The sequence below is a fragment of the Danio aesculapii genome, chromosome 21 (assembly GCF_903798145.1).
Source record: "Danio aesculapii chromosome 21, fDanAes4.1, whole genome shotgun sequence".
NCBI classification, from domain to species: Eukaryota; Metazoa; Chordata; class Actinopteri; order Cypriniformes; family Danionidae; genus Danio; species Danio aesculapii.
Genome location: NC_079455.1, coordinates 32340396 through 32367741, shown reverse-complemented (window position 1 = coordinate 32367741; position 27346 = coordinate 32340396). Strand labels below are relative to the sequence as shown.

At 33.5% G+C, this 27346-nt stretch overlaps 1 protein-coding gene across 2 annotated transcripts in view; it reads right to left on the bottom strand.

The window, feature by feature from the left end:
* Positions 1–414: 414 nt before the first annotated feature.
* The window catches only part of LOC130215145 (calcium/calmodulin-dependent protein kinase kinase 2), a 66226-nt gene continuing 39294 nt past the window's right edge, over positions 415–27346 (bottom strand). Inside the window, exons 5-17 of one of the 2 annotated variants that reach the window (XM_056447049.1) lie at positions 25324–25375; positions 25025–25158; positions 22868–22904; positions 22720–22741; positions 22538–22626; positions 18596–18795; positions 18462–18515; positions 14984–15057; positions 14816–14903; positions 12328–12459; positions 10093–10193; positions 5861–5911; positions 415–828 (exon numbers count right to left, since the gene is read on the bottom strand). In XM_056447049.1, the coding sequence (XP_056303024.1) occupies positions 756–828; positions 5861–5911; positions 10093–10193; positions 12328–12459; positions 14816–14903; positions 14984–15057; positions 18462–18515; positions 18596–18795; positions 22538–22626; positions 22720–22741; positions 22868–22904; positions 25025–25158; positions 25324–25375 (1107 nt within the window). In that variant the 3' untranslated portion in view covers positions 415–755. The remainder of the gene's footprint in view (positions 829–5860; positions 5912–10092; positions 10194–12327; positions 12460–14815; positions 14904–14983; positions 15058–18461; positions 18516–18595; positions 18796–22537; positions 22627–22719; positions 22742–22867; positions 22905–25024; positions 25159–25323; positions 25376–27346) is intronic. The other variant, XM_056447050.1, reaches the window with a different exon arrangement.

Genomic DNA, 27346 nt, shown 5'->3' with positions numbered 1-27346 from the left:
GGGTTATTCCATCTAATTTTGATTTCCTAAATTCTATTGTTACTTTAGTCACCGGTTTTTTACGTTTGTAAATGGATTGCGGATTAATTTTGACTCAAACTTACATTTATAAAGCATAAATCCAGAGAAACTGAGAATATTTCATTTTCAATCAAAATAAATGAATGAATTAATTAAAAATTAAAGCAATTTTTTGTTCAACGAGTGGCAGAATAGGCTAAGAAATAATATATTTGTGCTAAAAATCTATCAGAGGCTATACTATATAAATCTGAAGATTATTAAATTAATTATTAAATGCAATTTATTATTAATTTGTCTTCATTTTAATGCATTTATATATTTTACTACTTAAATTAGATTTTTTGAGATGATTACCATATTAGGAATGAAAAAGTGAGTACTTTCCTATTTACTTTCTATTTGACTGAATCAATACTGCAATTATGCAGCATGTCTCTCTCGCTTAGTTCTCAAAGAAATTTTCATGTTATTCTCCTTAATTTGGCGCCCCCTAGCTGAAGTAGAGGAGTAAAGCGGAGACCAGAGTAGAAACACACCCACACAGGACAAAAACAGGTCCTGCGAGACAGCAGAGACCTGGGCGGACAGAAACAGTGCATGCTGCCGTTGGACTGTACAAACACATGCATGAGTGACTCCACATCCCAGCCCCAGGTCCAAATCCTGGCCTTCCGGAAGCCAAAACGGCCCCAATCCCAGAGCCAATCCCCTGAACGAGACGCCCACAACTATCAGGACAGAACTTCATCCTCGCCCACGAAGGGCAGGTCCACGCTTCGCATGCCCTCCTCGCTCTCTTGTTTCCTAGGAAACAGACAAATGCGGAGGTTTAAAATAAGCGCACATGCCAGCCGTGCCAACCTGTCTACGGCAATGCAGACAAATGCAATTGTTAAGTGTGGTTTTAATTGTTAGGGAATTAAGTACATGGTATGGCATCAGTCATATGCTCGGGTCGCAAGGAGGCAGGGGCACCGGGAAGAGTTTTTAATGCAAGATTGGGCCTCCTTTTTATAGATCAATGTGTTTTTTTCTTTTGACGTTTAAAGGCAAATGCTATACAAATGCTATATGTTCAGCATACCTGCAATGTTGATTGAATACATTAATAATTACAGACTTTTGGTGTGTATTACAACTTTTTAAAATGTTATATTTAAGTATTTGAATATTGTTTCATTAAATATGTGCTAATTTGAAATGCATTTCCAGCATAATTAATTATATTAAGTCAAGTTTCACATTCTTGTTTCCTTTTTTGAGATGTTAGTGTTCAATGTTTTTAAAAAGGGGGTTTTGGGTATCTCTTTTGATTACTCCATTATTCTGAAAATATTGTAGACAGCCAAAAAAGATTTTAAAAAATTCTATTTATGAATAAAACATGAATATATTTCTCTGTTAAAGCCTTCGGAACAGATATGAATAAAGCTATCAAGAGAGGGTTATGTACTGTAGGAACAACTCATTTTGAGAAAACAGTCTTTAATGTAGGCAAGGCACTTTCATTTCAGGTGTTTTTCAGTCTAATGGAAATAAATCATCCAAAATTGTACTTTGAAGTGTTTCTTTTGTCACACTTTTTTATTTGTGTTTGTAGATTTTAATAACAGCACATGTTTGTTTTTTTTTATCTGTTTTCTCAGATTTTTTTATTCTACTGCACTAAGACATCTCCCCTTCAGAAGCACTTACACGACACACATACACCAAAATGTATAGCTTTATTTATATTAGGGATGTCCCGATCAGATTTTTTTGCCCTTGAGTCAAGAGTCGTTTCATTTTGAGTATTTACCGATACCAAAGCCCGATCTCATACTTCTATGATACATTTTTAAATTGAGGGTCTACGTGCTCTATAAGCATAAGAAATTCAGCGCTCTCTACAAAGGCGAATGGCAGGTCACTCATTGCGATAATTTGTGCTATCTTGGCTGTGATGTCCTCTGCCTTCGCGCTCTCACTGGCTATTTTTTCTTTCCTCTTCAAACTCTTCTGCAGTGTGAGCTGTCATGTCTTCGGTTGGGTTGCCTGGGTCAACTCGTTGTATTGTGTTGGGTGTTTGTTTTTGAGGTGCCTTATCAGGTTTGTTGTATTAAATGTAGCCTTTTCCTTTCCACCTCTTGCAACCTTAAGTTTTCACATCTCACAGTTTGCTATGGCAATGTTGTCGTCATCAACTTTATAACACCTCCAGACTGCAGACATTCAGACTTTCCGCTTCAAGCGTGATCGGGCCTGATTTCCGATAACGTGATTGGATCTGGACATCCTTAATTATTAATATCTGTCTTCTGAAGGCTTTGACAGGGAGATTTATTTATACATAATTTGGTTCATTATATACAACATACATTTAATTCTACAAACAACTGTAGAAAAGTATGCAATTGAGCATGTTTAATTAAGGAATTTCTCATTTGCATATTTAAATTTGACATTATAGAATACAAAATACAAAAACATTTAAAATTCTCAATGTAATCGATCAGATTTGGGGTAGTATGATAACTTTTTTATTCTATACACCTGCCGTCTTTCCTTAATGATAAATTTAAATAAACTGAATAAGACTTATATACTGAAATCATTTATTAGACATTGAAAGTAATAAATATATATCTAAGATGTAACAACAAAAAAAATATCAGATTTTTTTTATTTCATTTTTAGGAATGCCCTTACAGTAATAAAATATTGTTCAACAGGACAACACACCTTTTCATTCTAACAATCGTAAAGATTGCCTTAAATGGGTTACTTTCCCTTTTGTAATTGAGATTGTGAAAATGTCTTTACCATGACATTTCTACTCTGCATTAGTCTCAGATGACCATCCAGTTTCAGTTATTTTGAATTATAGTTTGATAAAGAGCAGGCTGCGATGTCAAAATAAATACATTTTACATAGCATATTTGCCTGTTCAAGGCAAAGAGGTTATGTTTTAGTGTTTTCTGACACTTTGCAAAAACAATGAAAATGTTAATCTGCTTCTTGGGCTACTAAACGTGAAAAGTGACAGTCTTGGTCCGTTTTTATAAATAAATAAATGTATAAACTAGTCTATATGCTCATCATGTATGCTCATAATTAAAAATAAAATGTGATTAAAAACAAAAGCTATTAAAAGTCTATAAACATCAAGATAACAGTTAATAATGTATACATCAAATGCAACTTGTGATATACAAGCAAATAAACTTGCTTCTATCTATTGCTGCTATTTTAACCAGCCCTACACTTTCATTATTTTACATAAATCATTTCTATTGAATAATCATTTAAATAGTATAATTATTTGTAATAGTTTTCTTTCATGTTCTCAATAAGATATTAGTCTAAGCAGGTGTTTGTAAGAAACAAAATGTGATTTACTCTGCACCCCTCCTACCGGGACCCCTGCAAGGAGGCACATGAGAGACTGACTACCATGTTTTTGTGTACTGGGAAGGTCGCATGCAAATGTACCCAGTCCGACAAACCAATCAAGAGTCTCGATTACAAAAAATGACCATGGCAGGGCGGCAAATCAGGATTCTGCCCTCTTTAAACTGCATGCAGATATTCAGAAGGACCCGGATAAACATCATCTTGAACTGCCCAGGACATACATGAACTGACTTATATAATATTATTTAACACATGCAAAGTATAAATGCTTTATGTGCTAAGGGGTGATTATTGAAAGCACAGCTAAATACATACCAAGGGGATTTTAGGGGGATCTCATGAATATTTTAGATATAACAACCCCAGTTCTGAAAACAAAATTATTCTGTAAAATGCAGTATAATCAAAAATATCAGATTTGTTCACTCTCTTTAACCTTTACTTGATTGACTAAAGCACAGTGAAAAGATTTTTTTATGTTTTCATCGAACAAATACATTTTATTCTGTAAATATAAACAAATTCTGATTTTGATGATCAGCATTTCCAAAAACGTTGGAGCAGAGGCAGGTTTAACATCAAAATTACCAAGATTTTAAAAGTAAACTACTGTAAAAATGCTACAGTAAAAATCTGTGACCTGGTTAATAGTAAGTTTCCTTAACATATACAGTTGAAGTCAGAATTATTAGCTCCCCTGAATTATTACCCCCGCCCCCTGTTTATTTTTCCCCCAATTTCTGTTTAATGAAGAGCAGATTTTTTTCAACACATTTCTAATCATAATAGTTTTAATAATTCATTTCTAATAATTGATTTATTTTATCTTTGCCCTGATAATAGTGAATAATATTTTACTAGATATTTTTCAAGACACTTCTATACAGCTTAAAGTGACATTTAAAGGCTTAACTAGGTTAACTGGGTTAACTAGGCAGGTTAGGGTAATTAGGCAAGTTATTGTATAACGATGGTTTGTTCTGTAGACTATCAAGAAAAAATATATAGCTTAAAGGGGCTAATAATTTTGACCTTACTATGGTTATTTGTTAGTTTCTCCTCATCAGTTATGTGCATCAGAGTTTTATACAGTATTTCATCTAATGTTGCTAAATAACGTTTATTGCATTAATTTAGTGTCATGTGTTACCATGACAGTGTGTAGTATCTGTGTGAATGACACTGAGCACCTTTTATATATTAGTGTTTATATTATTAGATCTCAGTGTATCATCAGGAACCACAGGGATTCATATGGACTTGTTAGTATGTGTTTATTTTAAATCTCAAACACGAGTGACCATTGTTTTGCATTAAAAAAGAACTAATCGTCGGCGCCAATAGCCTAGTAGGTAAGTGCGCCGACATACAGCACCATGGTGCTCACGGTCATCCGAGTTCGATTTCCGGCTCGAGGTCCTTTGCTGACCCTTCCCCTCTCTCTGCTCCCAATACTTTCCTGTCTGCAATCTCTACTTTTCTTTCCAAATAAAGGTGAAAAACCCCTAAAAATAATTATTAAAAAAAAAAAGAACTTATCATTAAGGACCACAGAATCAGCTAAAAATCTTCTTTAATGTTAAAAAAAGTCACCTACATCTACGATGGCCTGAGGGTGAGTAAATTGTCAATTCTGGATGAACTTGCTCTTTAAATTGATCAACAAAACAGCTTGAAATCCTTTCTTTCATTTTAGTCAATTAAATAACATTTAAAGGAACACTCCATTTTTGTGAGAGAAATAGGCTCATTTTACTAGTCACCTAGGGTTAAACAGTTGAGTTTTACTATTTTGAATTCATTCAGCCGATCTCTGGGTCTGGCAGGAGCACTTTAAGCTTAGCTTAGCTTAGCATAAATCATTGAATCGGATTAGACCATTAGCATCTCACTCAATAAAAAAAGGTTTTGATCATTTTCCTAGCTTTCCATCTTAAATTAGGAAAATTATCAAAAAAAATTTGAAATTTCTTTTTTAAATTGTTAAGCGAGATGCTAATGGTCTAGTCCGATTCAATGATTTATGCTAAGCTAAGCTAAAAGCGCTCCTGCTAAACTGAGATCAGCTGAATGGATTAAAAATTGTAAAACTTAACTGTTTAAATCAAGGATGAGCATATTTCCAAAAAAAATGTTTTTAAAGAATTACCAAATCACAGATTCTTGATTTCACTGCATTTTACAAAATCTCCCAACTTTTCAGAATTGGGGTTGTGCATGCATAAAATGCTTTATAAGGTAGGGAAAACACAAGCGGTAGGTAATTCACTTTATTCTTTAAGCTTTTATCTAAAAAGCATGCTAAAAAAACACCACACCATTCATTTTAAGTGCAGATCATTCAATATGGACATGACCATTATCTCCTACATATAGTATAATAGAGGTGGAGGAGAGTGAACAGGACATGGGTGGAGCGCTAACAAGCTAGCGGAGCTTTACCTGGGGTTACTGAGATTGCGGCAGTATTTCAAACTCCCTGCTCTGCCTTTTCTAGACGGTAGGAGAGATGCGGATACATGAGCATTCTTATATGGGTGCGTTTCTATCAGATATTCCTGAAAACACCACTAAAGGAATGTGTCATGCTAAATATAACTCACACATGCTAATGATCGCCACAGAAAATAATTTACACTTGTTCCCTGGTTTTTGAAAGCGTTCAAAATGTGTGTAATGGCCCTGGCAAAGCTAATATTATTAATCAAGCTAGCAAATAATTGCGATGGAATCTGCAATAGGGTGCAAAGTTGTAAATAGGGTGCTTAAAAAAATCATCATTTTAAAGCTGTGAAAGAGTAATCATGAGTCATCTGTAACTCAAATTAAGGCCTAAATCAAAGCAATCACTAGTATTTCATTTATTCACTTTCCTTCGGCTTAGTCTCTATTTCAGAGGTCGCCACTGCGAAATGAACCGCTAACTATTCCGGCAAATGTTTTACACAGCCATACACACTCATTCACACACACACACACACACACACACACACACACACACACACACACACACACACACACACACACACACACACGCACACACACACACACGCACACACACGCACACACACACACACACACACACACACACACACACCACAGCTAATTTAGTTTCAAGAGTTCGCACTTAGATAATGCTCAACTATAATAGCAGGTTTGGCATGCTGTCCCGGGAGAGAACCCTGAGCTCGGAGATAGATGAGCCCAAGGCTCCCGCCTGGTTAATGAGCATTAGGAGGGACACGAGATCAGGTGTTTCTCGAATGTCCCCCCCGCTTCTGGCTGGTTGGTTAGGCATGTATACGCTGGGTGCTTGTGACTGTATTCTGATTCACTTATATACATGTTTTTTGAACTGTGGGAGGAAACCGGAGGACCCGGAGAAAACCCACGCAAACACGGGGAGAACATGTAAACTCCGCGCAGGGAATGTCAACTGGTTCGAATGGGCCTTGAACCTGTGGCCCTCTTGCTGCGAGGCAACAGTGCTAATCACTGAGCCACCGTGTTGCCCGATCAAAGAGGAGGAGGGATAATGTAAGGATAGGGGGGGTTGGGAGGGGGGGGGGGGTTCCGAAAACAGAGATAGGGAATGAAGTTTAGCTAGAATATATATAGTAGTTTTGGAGTGCTCCGATAGGCTAGCTAATGATTAGTGATGAGGATCAGCTGAAGTTGATCATATCACGTGTTCCTCTCGAAACTTGTTTATGAAACTTCCCTTATTCAATTCAATCCTTCTTGCTTTTAGCCGATAGTGCTTACCACTGAGCCACCGTGCCGCCTTTCACTAGTATTTAATAATGTTAATTATATTTTTTAAGAAGTATGTCCTGATTTTTTCAGTCTTACTACACACATTTGTATTATTTATAACTCGATCCTCAGGAATAATTGATTCTGATTGGTCAGTTGATGTATTTCAAGGTGTTTTTTATTGTTATTTTAATAGTAAATAACATGCTACTTATCAGGTTACCACAGATTTGCTTTATCTTGTAAAACACAGAATAATCAGTTGCCATGTTACATCTTTGTTATATTTATGGATTATACTACAGAATAATTCAGTATTAATTAGTTTTATTAATTGTGTTTACCTTCTTGACGTCTTTTTTTCTCACATTTATTGTAAGAAATGTGTTCTTGTTCTCAAGTGTTTTTGTTCTCAGACTATGTTCTATAGTTTAGATTTTTTTTAAAGAAATCATTCTAATATGCTGATTTGGTGCTTAAAAAACATTATTAGCAAGTAGGGATGTAACGATTCACTGTGAGCCGGCTGAAAATCGATTCAAATATGTGACTATTCAAACCAGAAATGTTGAACGAATTGCGATACATGCTTTAAACAGAGGGAGCGCTGTGTTTACAGGCGCAAACTCACTTTACCTGCACATCTGCGAGTAAGAGGTGTATGGAGGCAATCTAGGGCTATATATACTTGCAGAATAAAAGAAAGTTTTGCAAACAAATAAATACAATTATTGAGCAAAAAATAAATTCATTCAAATTTTTGTGAAATGAAAATAAATTTTGCTAACAAAAATAAAGAACTGCAAAAGGAAAATTAAGTTTTGAGAAATAAAAATAAAATTTGCAAACAAAAAAGAACTGCAAATAAAAATAAAGCAGTGCATTTACGGCAGGCCCAGACCTGCCTCCATGTAGGTGACGTCATCAGCTGGAGACACAGTATCACTGAGGTGGTCTTACAGCCCAGTAGTTCCCTTGACCCCGTCCTCTTGTCAACAAAGTGAAACGCACAGAAACATGAAGTGCAATGTGAAAGCAGCATCGCAAACTCACGATTGACTAAAAAGCAAATCAAAATGAGCATTGCAATTGACTGGACGGGTTTTGTAAAGGCAATGCTATAAAAAATGTTTTGCAAATATAATATAAATATATATTAATTGCAAATATTTAAGTTCTTTTGCACTGCCTTATTTTTATTTCTCAAAACTTAATATTCTCTTTGCAATTCTTTATTTTTTTTTTTTTACAAAATGTAATTTTATTTCTCCCAAAAAAATTTTTGCTTTGCTATTTTTGGAGATTTGCATTTATTTATTTATTTATTTATTTATTTTATTTATTTATTTATTTTTGCTCAATACTTTATTTTTTGTTTGCAAAACTTTCTTTTATTTTGCAAGTATATAGAGCCCTAGATTGTCTCCATAGAGGTGGGGCAGCAGAGTAAAATGACAGCGGTGAAGTGCGGCAGACAAAACACAAACTGTGTGCAAATACTGGAAAAAGACATTTACTTCCTCAAACAGAAGCATGAATATGCTGCACCTAAACTGTCAGCACAGTGAAAAACTACTGTCACAGACGTCTTCTCGAAAAAAAAACTATTAATAAGCCAAACCGCGCGGACTGGATGATTTGCATCTCCGCTTGCTCCGACAACTACTATGGAGATCACACGGTGCATCAGTGTTTTATTAGTGAAAGTCTGAAGATGTTTTTCAGAATGAAAGAGAAAGTTGTTCTGTTACAGAGCCAGGTATTAGATTATTTTTACTCACTCACAAATTAGTTTATACATATTTTAATAATTTGCTTATTATTATTGAATATATAAAATGTTCAAGACAGTCTCTTCTTAAGTGTATCACAATAATACTTATACTAATTAATTATACAAGTAATATTAATTATTCACCTTCATAATAAAGTTCAAGTGCAGTCTCTATCCTACTATATAATTAGTCATTTATAATCAGTATTGTATGCCAGTGTCCAGTCCCCTGGAGCAGAGGGCCTATTGACCACCTCTGTACACACTGCTCTCTGGATTAGGAAAGGCTTTCCTCTCCACACCAGCCATCTCAGTCCACAGTGAAAGAGTTTTTTCATCAGCAGGGGACATTGTAAATGTGCAAAGATCTCAGCTTACGCCAGAAAACACAGATATGTTGTTATTTCTTTTTAAAAATGTAAAATCCCAGCACAGTCACAGTTTTAGTTTGTTTATATTAATGAGTCTTCTTTACTTTGTATTATTATTATTTTGGGGGGGAATTTGTTTTTAAAATAACAATTGAGTTATGGCAGAAAATTTATTATTTTGCAAAAATGTGCAGCATTTGAGAAAAAAAATTAAAGGTCTATAATTTTGTTAAAAAATCGTGACTAAATCGTATCGTGAGATTACTATCGTGAATCGTATTGAATCGTGAATCAAGTGAATCGTTACATCCCTACTAGGAGGAGTTGTATAGCATAAGTTTTCCTCAGTGAATACAAAGTATAAATAAAAAACATTTATTTGCATGAAACATTTTCATAAATTGAATGCATCCTTGCTAAATTAACGCATCCTTGCTACATACTTTAACGAGTAACTTGCCAAAGTGCATTACTATCAACATATATTTTAGGTCATATTTAATTTAATCGAGAAAACTAGTCGAAATTATTTTCTGTGGAAATGATGTGCATAGACTTTGAGCTCTTTTTAACCTGAAAACACACTGAACTTTCTTATTATATAGTAGTATATAGAAGGTCTATACTAATATGTCCAATAAAATGACTATGAAGCTGGCCACAGATGCCGTAATAAATAATCTCTGACCACAGAAACCACTACAGAGGTCCATGTCAACATTCAGGATGTCTGTTCCAGTTAAAGCCTCATATTTCTAATGAGGAATACTTACGATAGCATGTGTCCTGGTGCGGCGGGACTCCGTTCCTCCCTGCGGCCCCAATCAAATGGGTTCCCAAAAGAACGCTTGCGCAACATCGTCCTAACCAAGATCTGTAGCAGAAAGCAAATGTAATTAACTCCAAAAACAGACAACAGGGTAATTAGTCTGTTTATTCATGCGACGAGGGTTATTAGCATTAAATTCATTATGTGTGCTCATGAAACAGAACAATTTGCAAAGTCAAAATTCTGTGAAAAAAAGTCAGAATTGCATTAAATGAAACAATAAACTAAATTTCAGACAAGATATTAAGTGGGAGCTGACAGAAAGCCTATAAACTCACAACTGCAGAAAATAAAGTTGCAATTCTGAACAAAAAAGAAAGAATTTTGTGATATAAATGCAAAATTAAGACACTTTAAGTCAATAAAGGAATCTGTAAAAGAATTAAGTTTCAATTCTGACCCAAATAAAATGAAATTGTGAGATAAAAACTCGAAACTGTGAGATATTAAGTCAAATATCAAAAAAACTATAAACTTACGACTGCATAGAATAAAAAAAGAATTGCGAGAGAATGAACTCAAAATAAACTAGAAAGTTAAACTTTTATAAACTCAGAAATACGAATAAATTGGAAGAAAGCCTGTAATCTCGTGGTACACTAACCGGCCACTTTATTAGTTACACCATCCAACTGCTTGTTAATGCAAATTTCTAATCAGCCAATCACATGGTAGCAACTCAATGCATTTAGGCATGTAGACATGGTCAAGACGATCTGCTGCAGTTCAAACCGAGCATCAGAATGGGGAAGAAAGGGGATTTAAGTGATTTTGAACGTGGCATGGTTGTTGGTGCCAGACGGGCTGGTCTGAGTATTTCAGAAACTGCTGATCTACTGGGATTTACACACAATCATCTCTAGGGTTTAGAGAGAATAGTCAGAAAAACAGAAAATATCCAGTGTGCGGCAGTTCTGTGGGCGCAAATGCCTTGTTGATGCCAAAGGTCATAGGAGAATGGCCAGACTGGTTCCAGCTGATAGAAAGATAACAGTAACTCAAATAACCACTCGTTACAACTGAGGTATGCAGAAGAGCATCTCTGAATGCACAACACGTCCAACCTTGAGGTAGATGGGCTACAGCAGAAGAAGACCACACCGTGTGCCTCTTCTGTCAGCTTAGAACAGGAAACTGAGGCTACAATTCGTACAGGCTCACCAAAATTGGACAATAGAGGATTAGAAAAACGTTGCCTGGTCTGATGAGTCTTGATTTCTCCTGCGACATTCGGATGGTAGGATCAGAATTTGGCGTCAACAACATGAAAGCATGGATCCATCCTGCCTTGTATCAACGATTCAGGCTGGTGGTGGTGGTGTAATGGTGTGGGGAATATTTTCTTAGCACACTTTGGGCCCATTAGTACCAATTGAACATAGTGGCAATGCCACAGCCTACCTGAGTATTGTTACAGACCAAATCCATCTCTTTATGACCACAGTGTACCCATCTTCTGATGGCTACTTACAGGAGGATAACGCACCATGTCATAAAGCATGAATCATCTAAGACGGGTTTCTTGAACATGACAATGAGTTCACTGTACTCAAATGGGCTCTACAGTCACTAGATCTAAATCCAATAGAGCACCTCTGGGATGTGGTGGAACGGCAGATTCGCATCATGGATGTGCAGCAGACAAATCTGCAGCAACTGTGTGAGGCTATCTTGTCAATATGGACCAAAATCTCTGAGGGATGTTTCCAGCACCTTGTTGCATCTATGCCACGAACGTTTAAGGCAGTTCTGAAGGCAAAAGCGGGTCCAACACGGAATTAGTAAGGTGTACCTAATAAAGTGGCCGGTGAGTGTATTAACTCATAAACTCAAAACTAAAATATAAAGTCAGGATTGCAAGAAATAATGTCAGAAATGCAATATATGAGTTCTAATTGCACATAACTATGAGAAACCTAGTAATTCACAAATTGCAAAAAATAAATACACATCTGAGCGGAAAAATCTAAATGGCAAGATATAAACAATATTTTCAGCAAGAATTGTAAAAAAAAAACTTATAATAAATTTCAAAAGCCCAAAATAACTGCTTTATTTTTATTCTTTCATGGAATAATCATGTGCTGAGGTTATTAGCATTGAATACATTAGGTGTGTTGATAGAAACAGAATGAGGGTTTGTCTAAATGGGTCTCCAGGGTAAAGCTTGCGATCTCACCACGGTGGCCAGGCTGGGGATGTGCTTGACGGAGTTTTCCACCTCCTCCTCTGTCACTTCTATCAGGCTGCAGCAGTTGTCATCCTCTGGAGGAAGAGGCTCAGCGCCATGTCGCGTCACCCATGGGTGCACCTGCAACAACAACAACACCACAAAAATCCGGCTTCCATATCATTCATTAACTCAAGACCAGTGACTGCCCTATATTCACTGAGGAAGTGCTTTTTTATAGGGAAGGGTTATTTTTAGGCCAGTATGCAAGCATGGAGGCTAATTGTAAGATATGAAAAGATGCTTACAAAACAAGCGTTCAGGATCAGAAACGTTCTTTTAAGGAATGTATGTTTTCATTCAGAAAGGATACAGTAATTTGACTGGAAGAGATGGTAAAGATATTTATAAATGCAATACAATGCTTTTCGTTTGAACTTTCTATTTATCAAAAAATATTATACACTACCTGACAAGTGTCAATGCCACTTGTAAGAGCAACAAATAATAACTTGACTTCTAGTTGATTATTTGGAAAAGTGTCAGAAGGTAGATTTTTCCAATTAATCATCTGTTCTGCATCACAAATACTGCAGAGGACTTATTGGAGCGCGCATGGGCCCAAGAGTCTCAAAGAAATCAGTCAAGTTTGGTGAAGGAAAAATCATAGTTTGGGGTTACATTCAGTATGGGGCGTGCAAGAGATCTGCAGAGTGAATGTCAACATCGGCAGCCTGAGGTATCAAGACATTTGTGATGCCTGTTACATTACAAACCACAGGAGAGGGCCAATTCTTCAACATGATAGCGCTCCTTCTCATACTTCAGCCTCCACATCAAAGTTCCAGAAAGCAAAGAAGGTCAAAGTGCTCCAGGATTGGCCAGCCCAGTCACTAGACATGAACATTATTGAGCATGTCTGGGGTTAGATGGAGGAGGCATTGAAGATGAATCCAAAGAATCTTGGTGAACACTGTGAGTCCTGCTGGAAAGCTTTCTTTGCCATTCCAGATGACTTTATTAATAAGTTATTTGTGCCACTGCAGAGATGTATGGATGAGTTGCTCACTGGAGTCCTACACAATATTTATTCTTTTTCCACTGCACCATGACTTTATATTCTATACTGTACATTATTTCTGTTAAGTAACAAGACTTTTGTCTAAGCAAAGTCAGACCTTACTGTCCTAATTAAATAATTAAAAAACAAAGGCATCATCTTATTTTATTTTGATATAATAAGCATAATCTAGAGGCCTTTGCCTTTTATATAAGCCACTTCTGATACGAAATGATCAACTAGAAGTCAAGTTATTATTTGTTGTTCCTAAAACTTGGATTTACGACAAGACTTTTGTCAGGTAGTGTATACCAACAATTCTGACAAAAGTTAATGAACTCAGAATTGCCCAAAAGTCTATAAACCCATAGTTTAAAGAAATAATGTTGCAGTTTTGACCGAAAAATGAAGCATTGTAATATATTAAATTGCTAGACACACATTCACAACTATGGGAAAGTCTGTAATCACAGAAATAATGTCAAAATGTAGTAAAAATGGTCATAATTGCAATACAAATTTAGATTTGCAAAATAGGAAGTCAAAACTAAGGAAAATTAAGCAGCAATTCTACACAATGTTCTAGTTGCATGAACTAAAACATACACTCAGAATTGTTGGAGTATAAACTCACGAATAAACTTCTGAAAGTCACAAAAAGAAGACATTTTTCATTCATTGCTTAAAAAAGGCTTCCAAAAATAAATGAATAAATAAATAAATTCTGAATGCATTATAATATTACATTTCTTTAGCAGCAAATCATGATATTACAATGTATTCTGAACAATCATTTGACACTAAAGACTGGAGTGATAATGCTGAAAATTTAGCCTCGTCATCACTGGAAAAAAGTGTTTTAACACGGAAATAGGAAGCAGCTTTTTAAATGGTGTTTCACAACATTATTATATTTATTATTAAACAAATTCAGTCTCAGTTGGTATAAGATATTTAGTTCAAAAACTTTTAAAAGGGGCGGCATGGTGGCTCAGTGGTTAGCACTGTAGCCTCACAGCTAGAAGGTCGCTGGTTCGAGTCCCATCTGGGCCAGATGGCATTTCGGTCTGGAGTTTGCATGTTCTCCCTGTGTTGCCGTGGGTTTCCTCCGGGTGCTCCGGTTTCCCACACAGTCCAAAGACATATGCTATAGGTGAATTGGAACTAAATTGGCCTTAGTGTATGAGTGTGTGTGTGGAATGCGAGAGTGCTTGGGTGTTTCCCAACACTGAAAGGGCATCCGCTGCATAAAAAACATATGCCGGAAAAGTTGGCGGTTCATTCCACTGTGGCGACCCCTGGTAAATAAGGGACTAAGCTGAAGGAAAATGAACTTTTAAAAGTCTTTCTGACCCCAGATGCTTGTTTTTGTGTTTAATCATAGTTTTCATGGAAACATTACAGCTTCTGAAATCACGTTCACAGAGTCACACTGACCTTAATTTGTGGGACGGTGATTCTGGTTTCAGGGTTCTTGTCCAGCATTTTAAAAAGCAGGTCCTTTAAGTCATCCGATATGTCCGCACTGTTAAGTAGGACAAAAGCACTATCAGTGTCAGAACAGTGGGAGGAGGACAGTCTTTCCGGCCCAAGAGAAATACTCACTTCTCTGGAAGCTCCACCGGTTGGGTCTTGATCTTCTGATGGAGGCTCAAAATGCGCTCATCCATAAACGGACACTGGAAAGAGGGAATCAAAAGAGCATTAGGGCTAAGTGCACTGCTGGTCAAAATTTGGGGATGTGAAAGATTTTTAAAAGACGTCTAATCTCAGGTATCACCAAGTTAAATGTAAGACTTTTTAAGACATTTTTAAAACCATTATAAATGAAATTTTAGACTCATACAAAGCTAAACGCTAAGGAGTTTTTCTAATGGCCCAAATCAGTAGTCTCAAACTCAATTTCTAGAGGACCGAAGCTCTGCGTATTTTAGCTCCAACCACCTCCAACTCACACCTGCTTAATAGTCTCTGGTAGTCTTAAACAGCTTGATTAGTTGAATCGGCTGTGTTTGATTAAGGTTGGAGCAAAACTGTGCAGAGCTGTGGCTCTCAAGGAATCCAGTTTTAGACCTATGGCCCAAATGGATTTTTTTAATTTGACCTATTAAAAAAAGGATAATTTAATGCATTTAATACTTCAATAAAACAAATTATTTAATAATAAAAATGATACATTATTTAGATATTTTATGGCAACGTATTTTAAATAATGTCTCAAAACAAGCAAGCTCTAGTTGTATACATAAACTTGTTTTCAACATAGCCTTTCTTTAAAATAAAATAAAAAAATGTTATAAAAATTTTGAAAACTATAAAAACTAAATGTATGCACAAATATCTGTCCAGGTCAGTGCACTAGTCGGCAGTAAATGCATGGGGAACTATGAACCAACTTTTATTGTAAGGAAAATAATAAAAACATTATGGTAAATGGAGTTAAAAATAACATTTTTAAATAAAAAAAAAAAGTTTTATTGAGGTGGAACGTTAGTGATGGCTAGATTGAGTAGCTATACATAGACAAGGGAAAATCAAGACCTATTTAAACAAGATTTAAGACCTACAACACAATGTTTCAGCAAATTTAAGACTTTTTAAGGCCTAAAATTGAGTTTTTGAGATTTAAGACATTTTAAGACTTAAAGACCCCACGGACACCCTGTATTCTGCTCAGCAAGTGTTTTATTTGACCAAAAGAATAGAGAGAAAACTGTAAAATTGCTAAATATTATTGCAATTTAAAATAACAGTTTTCTTATATACAATTCCTGTGATTTAAAGCTGAATTTTACATCATTACCAGTCTTCAGTTTCACGTGATATTTCAGAAATGATTATATGATGATCTGCAGCTCAAGAAACATTTATTATTATTTTCATTAGTGCTGAAATCCATTGTGCTGCTTCATATTTGTTTGGAAACTTTATGCCATTTAAAAGTATACTAAAAACATGTATCTTTTATAATTCTTAGGATCTGGAAAGCAAAGGAAGCCTCTTCCTTTCAGCAGTGGACAGTGGAATTAGCCACACAACTGAACAAAGTTTACTTATACTATAAAAAATGGTCCAAGTATTTGATTTGATTGAGTTTATAAGGACTGATTTTATTTATGTTTTAATTGTATTTAATTATAGCCGTTGTGACTGCAATGCCTTAGTTGGGGACTAGTTATTTTGGAAGAGATACTGTACAGAGATACTGTATACAATGGACCCTTTTCACCTGTCACCTGTCATGATGCGTGTAACGGTCATCAGCATCTTAAATCCTTGAACGTTTTTAATGTTTTGATTTTTTTTAAACGTATGAACATTTATATGTATTTATGTATGTATTATATCATCTTTGCTTCAAATTTGAAAAAATGAATTACCTCTTGTGCGAGGCCTTTCTAATGCAGCGTCTATAGGGCAGGCAGTAAATTTGACTCTATTCTCTCCTTCTTTTTCCTTTATCTGAACGTCTTTATAACATCATCGTGAAATGTTTCTTTTATTATTTGAGCAAATCAGATTGTAAAAACATCTATTTGTTGTAATCTCCCATTTACTGCGCTCTGAGTTTTCGCAACAATGACGACTTCTGCTACTGAGAAACCCGGAAATGTGACAAGGGTCTATTCTGTATTTTGCTTAAGAATCAATAAATCTTTAATCACTAAAATATATATCTTTTAATTCATCAAGGACACATTCAATTTCTCAAGTTTGAAAGACATTTATAACAATAACAATAATATTAATAATAATAAACATTTTGTTTCAAATACATGAGTTTTTTTTTTTTACTTTTTTCAAAGACTTGTAATAAATAAAATGTATCACACAGGGAAAAAGTGGATAATTATTGAGGAAACATCATTAAAGCAATATAGAACAGCAAATTATCATATATTAATGATTTTCCAAAGGATCATGTGAAACTGAACACTGGAGAAATGATGCAGAAAAATCAGCTTTAAATCCCATGAATAAATTACACTTTCATTCATTCATTCATTCATTCATTCATTCATTCATTCATTCATTTTCTTTTTGGCTTTGTCCCTTTAATTACATTTTAAACTACATTAAATTTAAAAACATGTTTTAATTTCTAATAATATTTGAATAATATTTTAATGTATTTTAGACCAAGAAAAACAGCCATGGTTTCACTTATTTTCTTCTTTTAAAAAACTCTTAAAGTATCAACTAGCCATAATGATTTTGTTAGCTCACATTGCTAGTTTTGTTATGAACAATTCAGCTGTGCATGTCATTAAAAAGAGCCACACAGTGCCGCAGTAGGTAGTGCTGTTGTCTCACAGCAAGAAGGTCGCTGGTTCGAGCCTCAGCTGGGTCAGTTGCCGTTTCTGTGTGGAGTTTGCATGTTCTCCCTGCATTCGTGTGGGTTTCCTCCGGGTGCTCCGGTTTCCCCCACAGTCCAAAGACGTGCAGTACAGGTAAATTGGGAAAGCTAAATTGTCCATAGAGTATAAGTATGAGTAAGTGTGTATGGATGTTTCCCAGAGATGGGTTGCGGCTGGAAGGGCATCCGCTGCGTAAAACATGTGCTGGATAAGTTGGCGGTTCATTCCGCTGTGACCCCAGATTAATAAAGGGACTAAGCCGACAAGAAAATGAATGAATGAATGTCATTAAGAAAAACAAAATGTTTGCTCTAGAAATCTAAAACTGAACTTCCAGTCTGAGGTATTGGATGTGGTAAGCAAACTTAACCACACCCCTCCGACTGTCAGTTTTGACAGCGTTCTGACAAAAACAATCAGAAATGGTGAGGAGAAGCTGTCTGTTAGGTTGTAATAACGCTCCCAAAATCTTTTTCCCGCTCTTTCTGAAAGAAATGCCTACATCCAATCAGCTTGCAGTAGAAAAAAACAAGCAACGCCCACTGTTTTCTCATTTAATATGCCGTTTCTCTAGGAACTACATTAAAATAAAAATAAAAAAACAGTCGCAGATTCCGGTTCATGTGGACTGTAACTTCTTAAAACTTCTTTAAAATCATACTAAATGCAAACTATTGACCTGAAGGGTATTTTTTGAAAAATATGAAAGTCAAAATAGTACATACTACTCCGAAGATGAAACAGTACAAGGTGACTCCCATCGCCCAAACGTCCAGTGCCTGTAAAACACGATATTAACTTGATTAGATCTCAATTGGACAGGCTATTAGTGGCTCGCTCAGAGAAAAGAGCTTTGGACCTTTCCAGAGAAGTTCTTGCGGGTCTCTGAGAGGGTTTCCGGGGCGAGAAACGCCGGCGTTCCCACTGTGCTGGTCAGCAGCGCGTCTGCTCCTTCAAACTGGTTACTGACACCAAAATCAGCAATCTTCACATGGCCATCTTCTCCCAAAAGCAGATTGGAAGGCTTGATGTCCCGATGAATGATTTTCTGATAATGTACTGGTGAAGACGAGCAGTCGACAGCAGTTTTAATTGTTATTTAATGCATTCTTTTACTGCAGTCTTAAAAGCTTTCTAAAAACCAAAAGCTTCAATCTAAGTGGCTATTATTGGGATGCTATATTGGGGTGTACCAAAAAACTATTGATTGTTTATTCATTGAAATATCTAAAATAAAGCATGAATATTCAATTAAATTGTACACTTGAAAACATAAATGTATTAGTAATAATGGCTAAATTCAATGATTACTTTATAATACAATTAATAAAATAATTAATCAATACAATTAATAAATAAAATCGACAGATCAACAAACAGAATAAAAGTACAAGCAGAAGTACAAGCACACAACAGTAGGTTTTATATGTTTTAGTGCAGAAAGGAGGTTTTAGGGGACTAGACTTAAAGCAAAATTAAATAAAAGCTGATTCAAGATAATAATAAATATTAAAAGAATAATAAAATAAACGTTGCTAAGTGGCTAATTTTATGCCTATATTACCGTAAACTAAAACGAAAATGAAGACATAAAAAATTCTATGTATATGTATAAATAATAATGTATAAATAATAATAATTTATAAATGAACTAAAAGTGTTAAGTGGTCCGTACTAAAATGATAATACTATTCAAATTATTTTAAGTGTCCAGTTCTATGCCTAAACATGGAAGGTGAAAATTATATTATATATTATATTATATAGATACAAATGATATATTATATAGATTAAAAATATATAAAAAAAACATATTAGTGTGTGTGTGCGTGCGTGCGTGCGAGCGTGCGTGCGTGCGTGCGTGCGTGCGTGCGTGCGTGTGTGTTTGTGTGTTTTTAGATATATTTTTAGATTAGATTAGATTCAACTTTATTGTCATTACACATGTACAAGTACAAGGCAACGAAATGCAGTTTAGGTCTAACCAGCAGTGCAATAGCAGCAAGTGCAGGATACAGATATAAGTTATAAAGTGCAGTTATAGAAAAACTATGGTGATATTTACAGATGGATGTGCTATGAACATTATATACAGGTTGTATTAGCTATGAATAGAGATATGTATAAGTTGCTATTAATAATCAGAAGTGTGCAGATAGATAAACATAGTTACAAATGTATATGCACAGTGGGTGTGTACATAAGTACAAATGTCCTTGTGCAGTGGGTGTGTACAGTTCAAATAAGTGAATCAGTGCAATGTAGTGCAATGAATATGTGCAAATTTTAAATGTGCAAATGTTAAACAGTGCAGTGATTGTTAGGAGTATAAGTTAGAGGAGAGTGGGGGATTATATATATATATATATATTATATATATATATATATATATATATATATATATATTTATATATATATATATATATATATATATATATATATATATATATATATATATATATATATATATATATATATATATATATATGTGTATATATATATATATATATATAATTCTGTCTAGTTCTCGAATCTGACTGGCTGATAGTCATGATATATTAAAGCAATATCAGCACTCATACAGCCTCTTTACCCTTGTGTATAACTCTGCCCACACTAGAACTAAAGAGGGATTAAACAACTCACTACAGTTTGACAAATATTGCAGCTGTTCGGCAACATAATGTACTGTTGAGGCTTTTTAGGTGAGAATGTAGTTGTTTAGATTGCAACTATGCAGTTTATTTATAAGGACAGTGCTTATTTTAAATATTTAGAATTTCAGATTCAGCGCGTTGGCGGCCATCAGTCTGTCGTACTGAGCAGAGCCAAGACAGTTGATGTTCTGTCACAAGAAGGCAACAGAGACCACATAATAAATCCTTAGGAGAGAAAAATTTCAAACCACAGCTGATCAAATCATTACAGAACAGGCAAGTGACATTCTAAGTCGACCTCTCTCTTTTTTATTTGTTGTAGTGCTATACCATAGTAATCTAGTTGTGTTTGCTCTGGCTTTTTCAAGATTAATTATTGTGATCTCCCAGTTGCAACAGAGAAATACTGGAAAATCTCTGTACACTAATGGCAATTCATGCCTTTCAGCCTTATAATCTTAAAATGTCAGCAAAATCACCTGTTTTTGTCATCACTTTAGATATTATGTAAGAGAATCATTCAAACACTAGCTTTAAAGTGACGTTGGTAAATTAGTGTCGGTTTCTACTGTTCTGACGTCAGCTGCAGATGTGAATGAATGGCGGAAGGAAGTAGTTCCTCATACAAAAGGATTTTTAGACTCTCCCTGTTTGATATTAATTATAATTGAACATTTACTAATGCATTTTTAACATCCAAGTCCATGCTTGTTAACATTAGTTAATGCACCGAACTAACATGAACTAACAATGAACAACTGTATTTTCATACACTAACGTTAACTAACATGAACAAATACTGTAGTAAATGTATTATTCATTGTTTGTTCATGTTAGTAAATGCGTTAACTAACATTAACTAATGAACCTTATTGTAAAGTGTGACCATATATATATATATATATATATATATATATATATATATATATATATATATATATATATATATATATATATATATATATATATATAGTAAGCTATAAGCTAGTCCAAACAATAAATAAAGCTAACAAATACATAATAAACAAACAATTAGATAAATAAAAAACAATAATAATGCTAATAAGTACTATTACAATAACAATATATATATATATAACAATATATATATATGTGTGTGTGTGTATATATATATATATATATATATATATATATATATATATATATATATATATGGTGCTCTCAATCGATTAAAGAAAATTAACTAATTAATCACACTATTTTTCAATTAATCTCGATTAATCACAATTAAAAGACTGAAACTTGTAATTTTGGCTATTCAAATGTAAAATTAATGTAAACTCAGGACAAGGAAACTATTTAAATTTAAAATATGATTGTTTATCAGAATTTTTGTTTAACTTGTACTTAAAGGCAGAGGAATGCACTTCTTTGTCTTTGACAACTTGCTACATCATATGGCATTTTCACTGAGTACCTTTACATGGACACCAATACTCTGATTTTAATATTAATACTCTAAATAAGAGTCTACCAAGTAAACAGCACATTTTGATTACCTTAAAAGACCACCTTAAAAGAGGTTTTTTCATTTCATTCGGCATGCAGTATCAAATTCCATTAAAACAACACTCTTCAACTAGTCTTTACTTCATGTTCTCATCCAATAATTGTGACGGGCATGATTAATATGTTGCTGGATGAGAGTGAAACTGTCGAACTGCAGTTAAAGTCGAAAAATTTAAAATGAAACACCCGAAAATACATGAAACTCTGGAGGAAACGACGTTAATTGTTCTATACTGAAACTTTCCTTCTAAAAGTGCTTCCTTGGTCTTATCCATATTTCTTTGCACGTTGAACACAAGTCGGCAACAACAGGAAATAAAAAAATGACAACAGCGTTAATTGAGTACATTTTTTTAACACACTAAAAATGTATATATATATATACTAAAATACTAAAAAACACAACTATGGGGGATGGAAATTTCTTAGTCAGAACTGGTTCCAAGAACAAGAGTTTACACTGGCTCCATATTAAAATCTTAGCTCCACAAGACAAGTAAATAGTATGAGGGCATAACAGAGGCGATGTGGCCTTTTATCTGCATCTTCTCGCACCACTCATGAGTATTGATCGCTCCACAAAGCATTAACTTCAGCTGAATTCCCAGACTCACAGTATTCAATTCCTCTCAGCAGGTCCTGGAAGTAAAAGCGGGCCTGGTCCTCATCCAGAGGCTTATCAGTAGGAACCTCCATCACGGCTCTGCAAACACAAACACACACACAGACACGCAGCCAGTGAGCCACAGCTTCTCTATCAGAGTGACACTGCAGTCAGGAATAAGATGTCACTCACCCTCGCTTGACAAGCTCGAACACTGTGAAAACACACAGGAAACAGAGTCAGGCTGTCGTGCATCAGCTTTTCCATTTTCACATACATTTAGCATGGAAAAAAAAGTGTGTGGCATCTGCCGAGAGGATGAGTCTGTGGCCAGACTTACCCATGTACAGATGGTCCTCGCTTGGATCATCCAACACCTGCGGGAAGAAAGCAAAACAAAAAAAATGACATACTGTTTAGATGAGAGAATGAAAACACACACATACACACACATTTTGCTCCTAGCCCTTTCACTACATGCACAAATGCACACTGCACTTTATATACTACTTTTGCACAGTTATTATTTTTTATATAACAGGATAGTTGTAGGTAATATTTTACTACATGCTGTTTAAGTATGATGACATGACAAAGTTTTAATTTCAATTTCAATAGAATGTAAAAAATAGAGGGAATGAACTGCTTATTTCAGTCATGGCCAGTGATATTATTGGTGGTCATGTATAACTGTCACAACACAGTTTCCTGTCTTGTACTTATGGTAAGGATTGCAATGTTTTATAGCATTACAGTATATAGCAGCGCACTGCAAACTAAGATTTATGTAAAAATATCAATATTTTATACATCCTAAACTTTTTGTTAGATTTGTGCATTTTGCAGTGAACAAAATTACATAAACTGTATTATATTTAATAATAATATTATTATTATTATTATTATTAATAATAATAATAAGAAGAAGAAGGAGAATTATAACAATAATAATTATAGTTTTTATAATTATTTTGTTAATAATAATAATAATAATTCATATTTTAGTAATAATAATCATTTTATGTAAATTTATTCAAACTTAAAATACATTCCACATCTACGTCTGAATAATATAACTTTAATAATAATGATAATTTAGTTAATACCAATAATAATAATAATTATTATTATTATAGTTTTTATAATAAAAATTGTATTCACAATAATATATTCAATTATAATTAATACTAATAATTTTGTTATTATTAATAATAATAATAATAATAATAATCATAATAATCATAATAATAATAATGCATTTAATAATAATAATAGATGTAATAATAATAATAATTTTGTTAGTAATAATAATAATAACAATAATATATTCAATATAACAATATTAATAATAATCATCATAATTTTGTTAATAATATTAATAATAAAAATAACAATAATAATAAATAATAATAATAATTATAATATTTTTGTTAATAATAATCACCGTAATAATGATTAAAGTTTTTATAATAATAATTTTAATAACAATAATAATTTTAATAATAATAATTTTAATAATAATGATCATTTTAATAATAATAATTTTGTTAATAATAATAATAAAATAACAGTAAATAAATAATAATCATGTTATGTGAATTTATCCAAACTTATAATATATTCCACATCCAAGTCTGATTAATTTATAATAATATAATAACTTTAATAATAATTATAGTTTGTTAATAACAACAATAATAATAATGATGATAATGAAATGAAAAATAATTTTAATAACAATAATGTATTTAATTATAATAATATTAATAATTGTGTTAATAATAACAATAATTATAAGAACGATAATCATAATTTTTATAACAATAATAATGATGATAATAATACATTTATTAATACTAATAACACATGTAATAATAATAATAATTTTGTAAATAATAATATTTATAATTATTTTGTTAAAAATAATAAAATAATAGTAAATAAATAAATGATAATTTATGTGAATTTCACAAACAATAATTATAATGATAATAATAATGTTTAGTTTTATAATAATTATTATTTTAATAACAATGATATATTCAATTATAATAATAATCATAATTTTGTTAATAATAATAATAAAATGAATAATCATAAAAAATAATATCAATAATGATAATAATATTTTTGTTAATAATAAATCACCGTAATAATGATTAAAGTTTTTTATAACAATAATAATTTTAATAACAATAATAATTTTAATAATAATAAATGTTATAACAATAATAATTTTAATAATAATAAATAAATAGTAAATAAATAAATAATAATAATTTATGTGAATTTATCCAAACTTATAATACATTTCACATCCATGTCTGATTATTATAATTAAACTTCAAATGTGTCTCATTTGAACTGTGTTGAACTGTGTGGGAAACCTGTTTGAACACAACAATTATATTTTCATTCCACATGGTGGCGCTGGTGGCACAAAAACGACACACTTCGCTCTGACTAGAGTCAATGAAAACACTGCAGAATCCCTCACCTCCACCAGCTTCACCACATTGGGGTGATCCAGCTTCTTGAGAATTGCAATCTCCTGGTAAACACGCTCCAAGGGTCCTTTGGGCTGAGGAGGGCCCTCAGGAGCCGATTTCGCCCCGCGAGGTGGAGGTCTGCCTGTTTTACAGCAGTACAAAAAGAAATCGTATTAAAGGTTGAGGTATTGGGCAGTCTGATAGATGATGAACTGCGGCTTCACACACTCACAGGCACACACACACTCACACACACACATACACAAGTCCCGCTGAGCTCTCCATCTGCTTTAAAGCAGACACTTACGCGGGAAGCCTGCCTGTCTCATCAGCCGCTTCTTGGACAGCACTTTCATGGCCTGTGGAGAGCAGTGAGAATGAGGAGAGTGAGAGCAGAAACCCACAATCATTACTGACATATGCCCCATTCCACAAACACCACTGACACCAATACCAATCTACTAGACAATCAAGATTAAATAAACACAAGAAAATTCATCATTTTTTTTATATTGAGTTATTATAGATTTTGTTTTAAAATATATATACTGTATTGTTCTTTATTTTTGTAGTTTTTGTAGGTTTTTTTTTTAATTGCCAGTTTTAGTACAGTTAATCAAAGTGAAAGACTGAGAAAGACTCCCTTAACAACAAGCTGAAATAAATTAGGTAATTTAATTTTATACATATATTTTATACTAACCCTGGTATTATGATACATTAAACCAGAACCAGTTATAAATCCAAACAATACAGAATGTCAAGCAAATGAAAAAACAAGCTATTTTTAAAATTAATAACAAATAATATATGTATATATTTTAATTTTTTTAATTTTTAGTACAATAAGTCAAACTAAATGAGAAACACTGCCTTAATCACAAACTGAAATATAAGGTTTTGGGTTTTTTCTTTTTGTTACATGCTGAATATATATTAATAAATGATAATAATTAATTTATTCATTTTCTTTTCAGCTTAGTCCCTTTATTAATCTGGGGTTGCCACAGCGGAATGAACCACCAACTTATCCAGCAACAGCGGATGCCCTTCCAGCTGCAAGCCATTACTGGGAACACCCATAGAGTCTCATTCACACACATACACTAGGACAATTTTTTAGCTCACCCAATTCACCTATAGCGCATGTCTTTGGACTTGTGGAGAAAATCTGAGCACCCGGAGAAAACCCACCCAAATCCACACAGAAATGCCAACTGACCCAGCCAAGGCTCGAATCAGCGACCTTCTTGCTGTGAGGTGACAGCACTACCTACTGCGCCACCGCGTCGCCAATGATAATATTAATATTTATTATTAGTATTAGTAGTAGTAGTAGTAATAGTAGAAGCATAAAATTATATATTACTATTTCACATTTTATTAAATAAACCAGCATTAAAATCTATTATTATATGATGAAAATATGAAATAGTAATAAAATTTAATTGCATAATAATCCTAATAATCACATTAATAATAATAATAATTATTATTATTATTATAAAACTAAAAATTATTACTATTTTACATTTTCTAATAATAAACCAATGTTACAATGTATTATTATGATTATTATTATCATAACATTTTATAATCATCATAATCACGGTCATTAGAACCTCTGACAGATTACAATGAAACTATTTACAAAATCTGTTAAATAAATAAAAAAATAAGTGAATAAATAAATAAATAAATAGAATTTCATAAAATGTATAGTTAATAGTTCCAAATTTCCCATCATCGTCTGTGGAAACACAAGCAAAAAATACAAAAACATAAAGAATCCATAACTAACGCTCTTTTCTATACAATACGAGTTAAACTTGAACTCTTTTCAGCCAAAAACGGTAAACTTTTGATGCGTTTTGAGTTTATTTACACAACAGTATTTTTGTTTTTTTGTTTTTTACTAAACAGTAGGTGTTTAGGGGAGTGTGAATCAAAGGAAAGCCCAAACAAACACAACAATGGGGTAATACGTGGTAGTGTTGTTGTCGCTAAAGTGTTTCCCAACACTTCATCAACAAAACATGGATTTACTGCAAACTCATACAGCGCTGACAATACATCGCCACTTCCTTACAGGTACTGTCTATCAACAAGGTGACAGCACTAAATACTGGCCTGGCATGTACTGTATATGATACTGTGTTTTTGGTTATTTCCATGGATGTGTAAATGCAGAACTTTTTTAAAATGCAAAACTTTTCCATTTTTGGCTGAATAAACGTAGCCTATAATTTCCTGTGACTGCTACAGTATTTATGAGCACTTTATTACTACTGAAGGTAACCTCGACCAGCCAATCATAATCCGCTGATTAC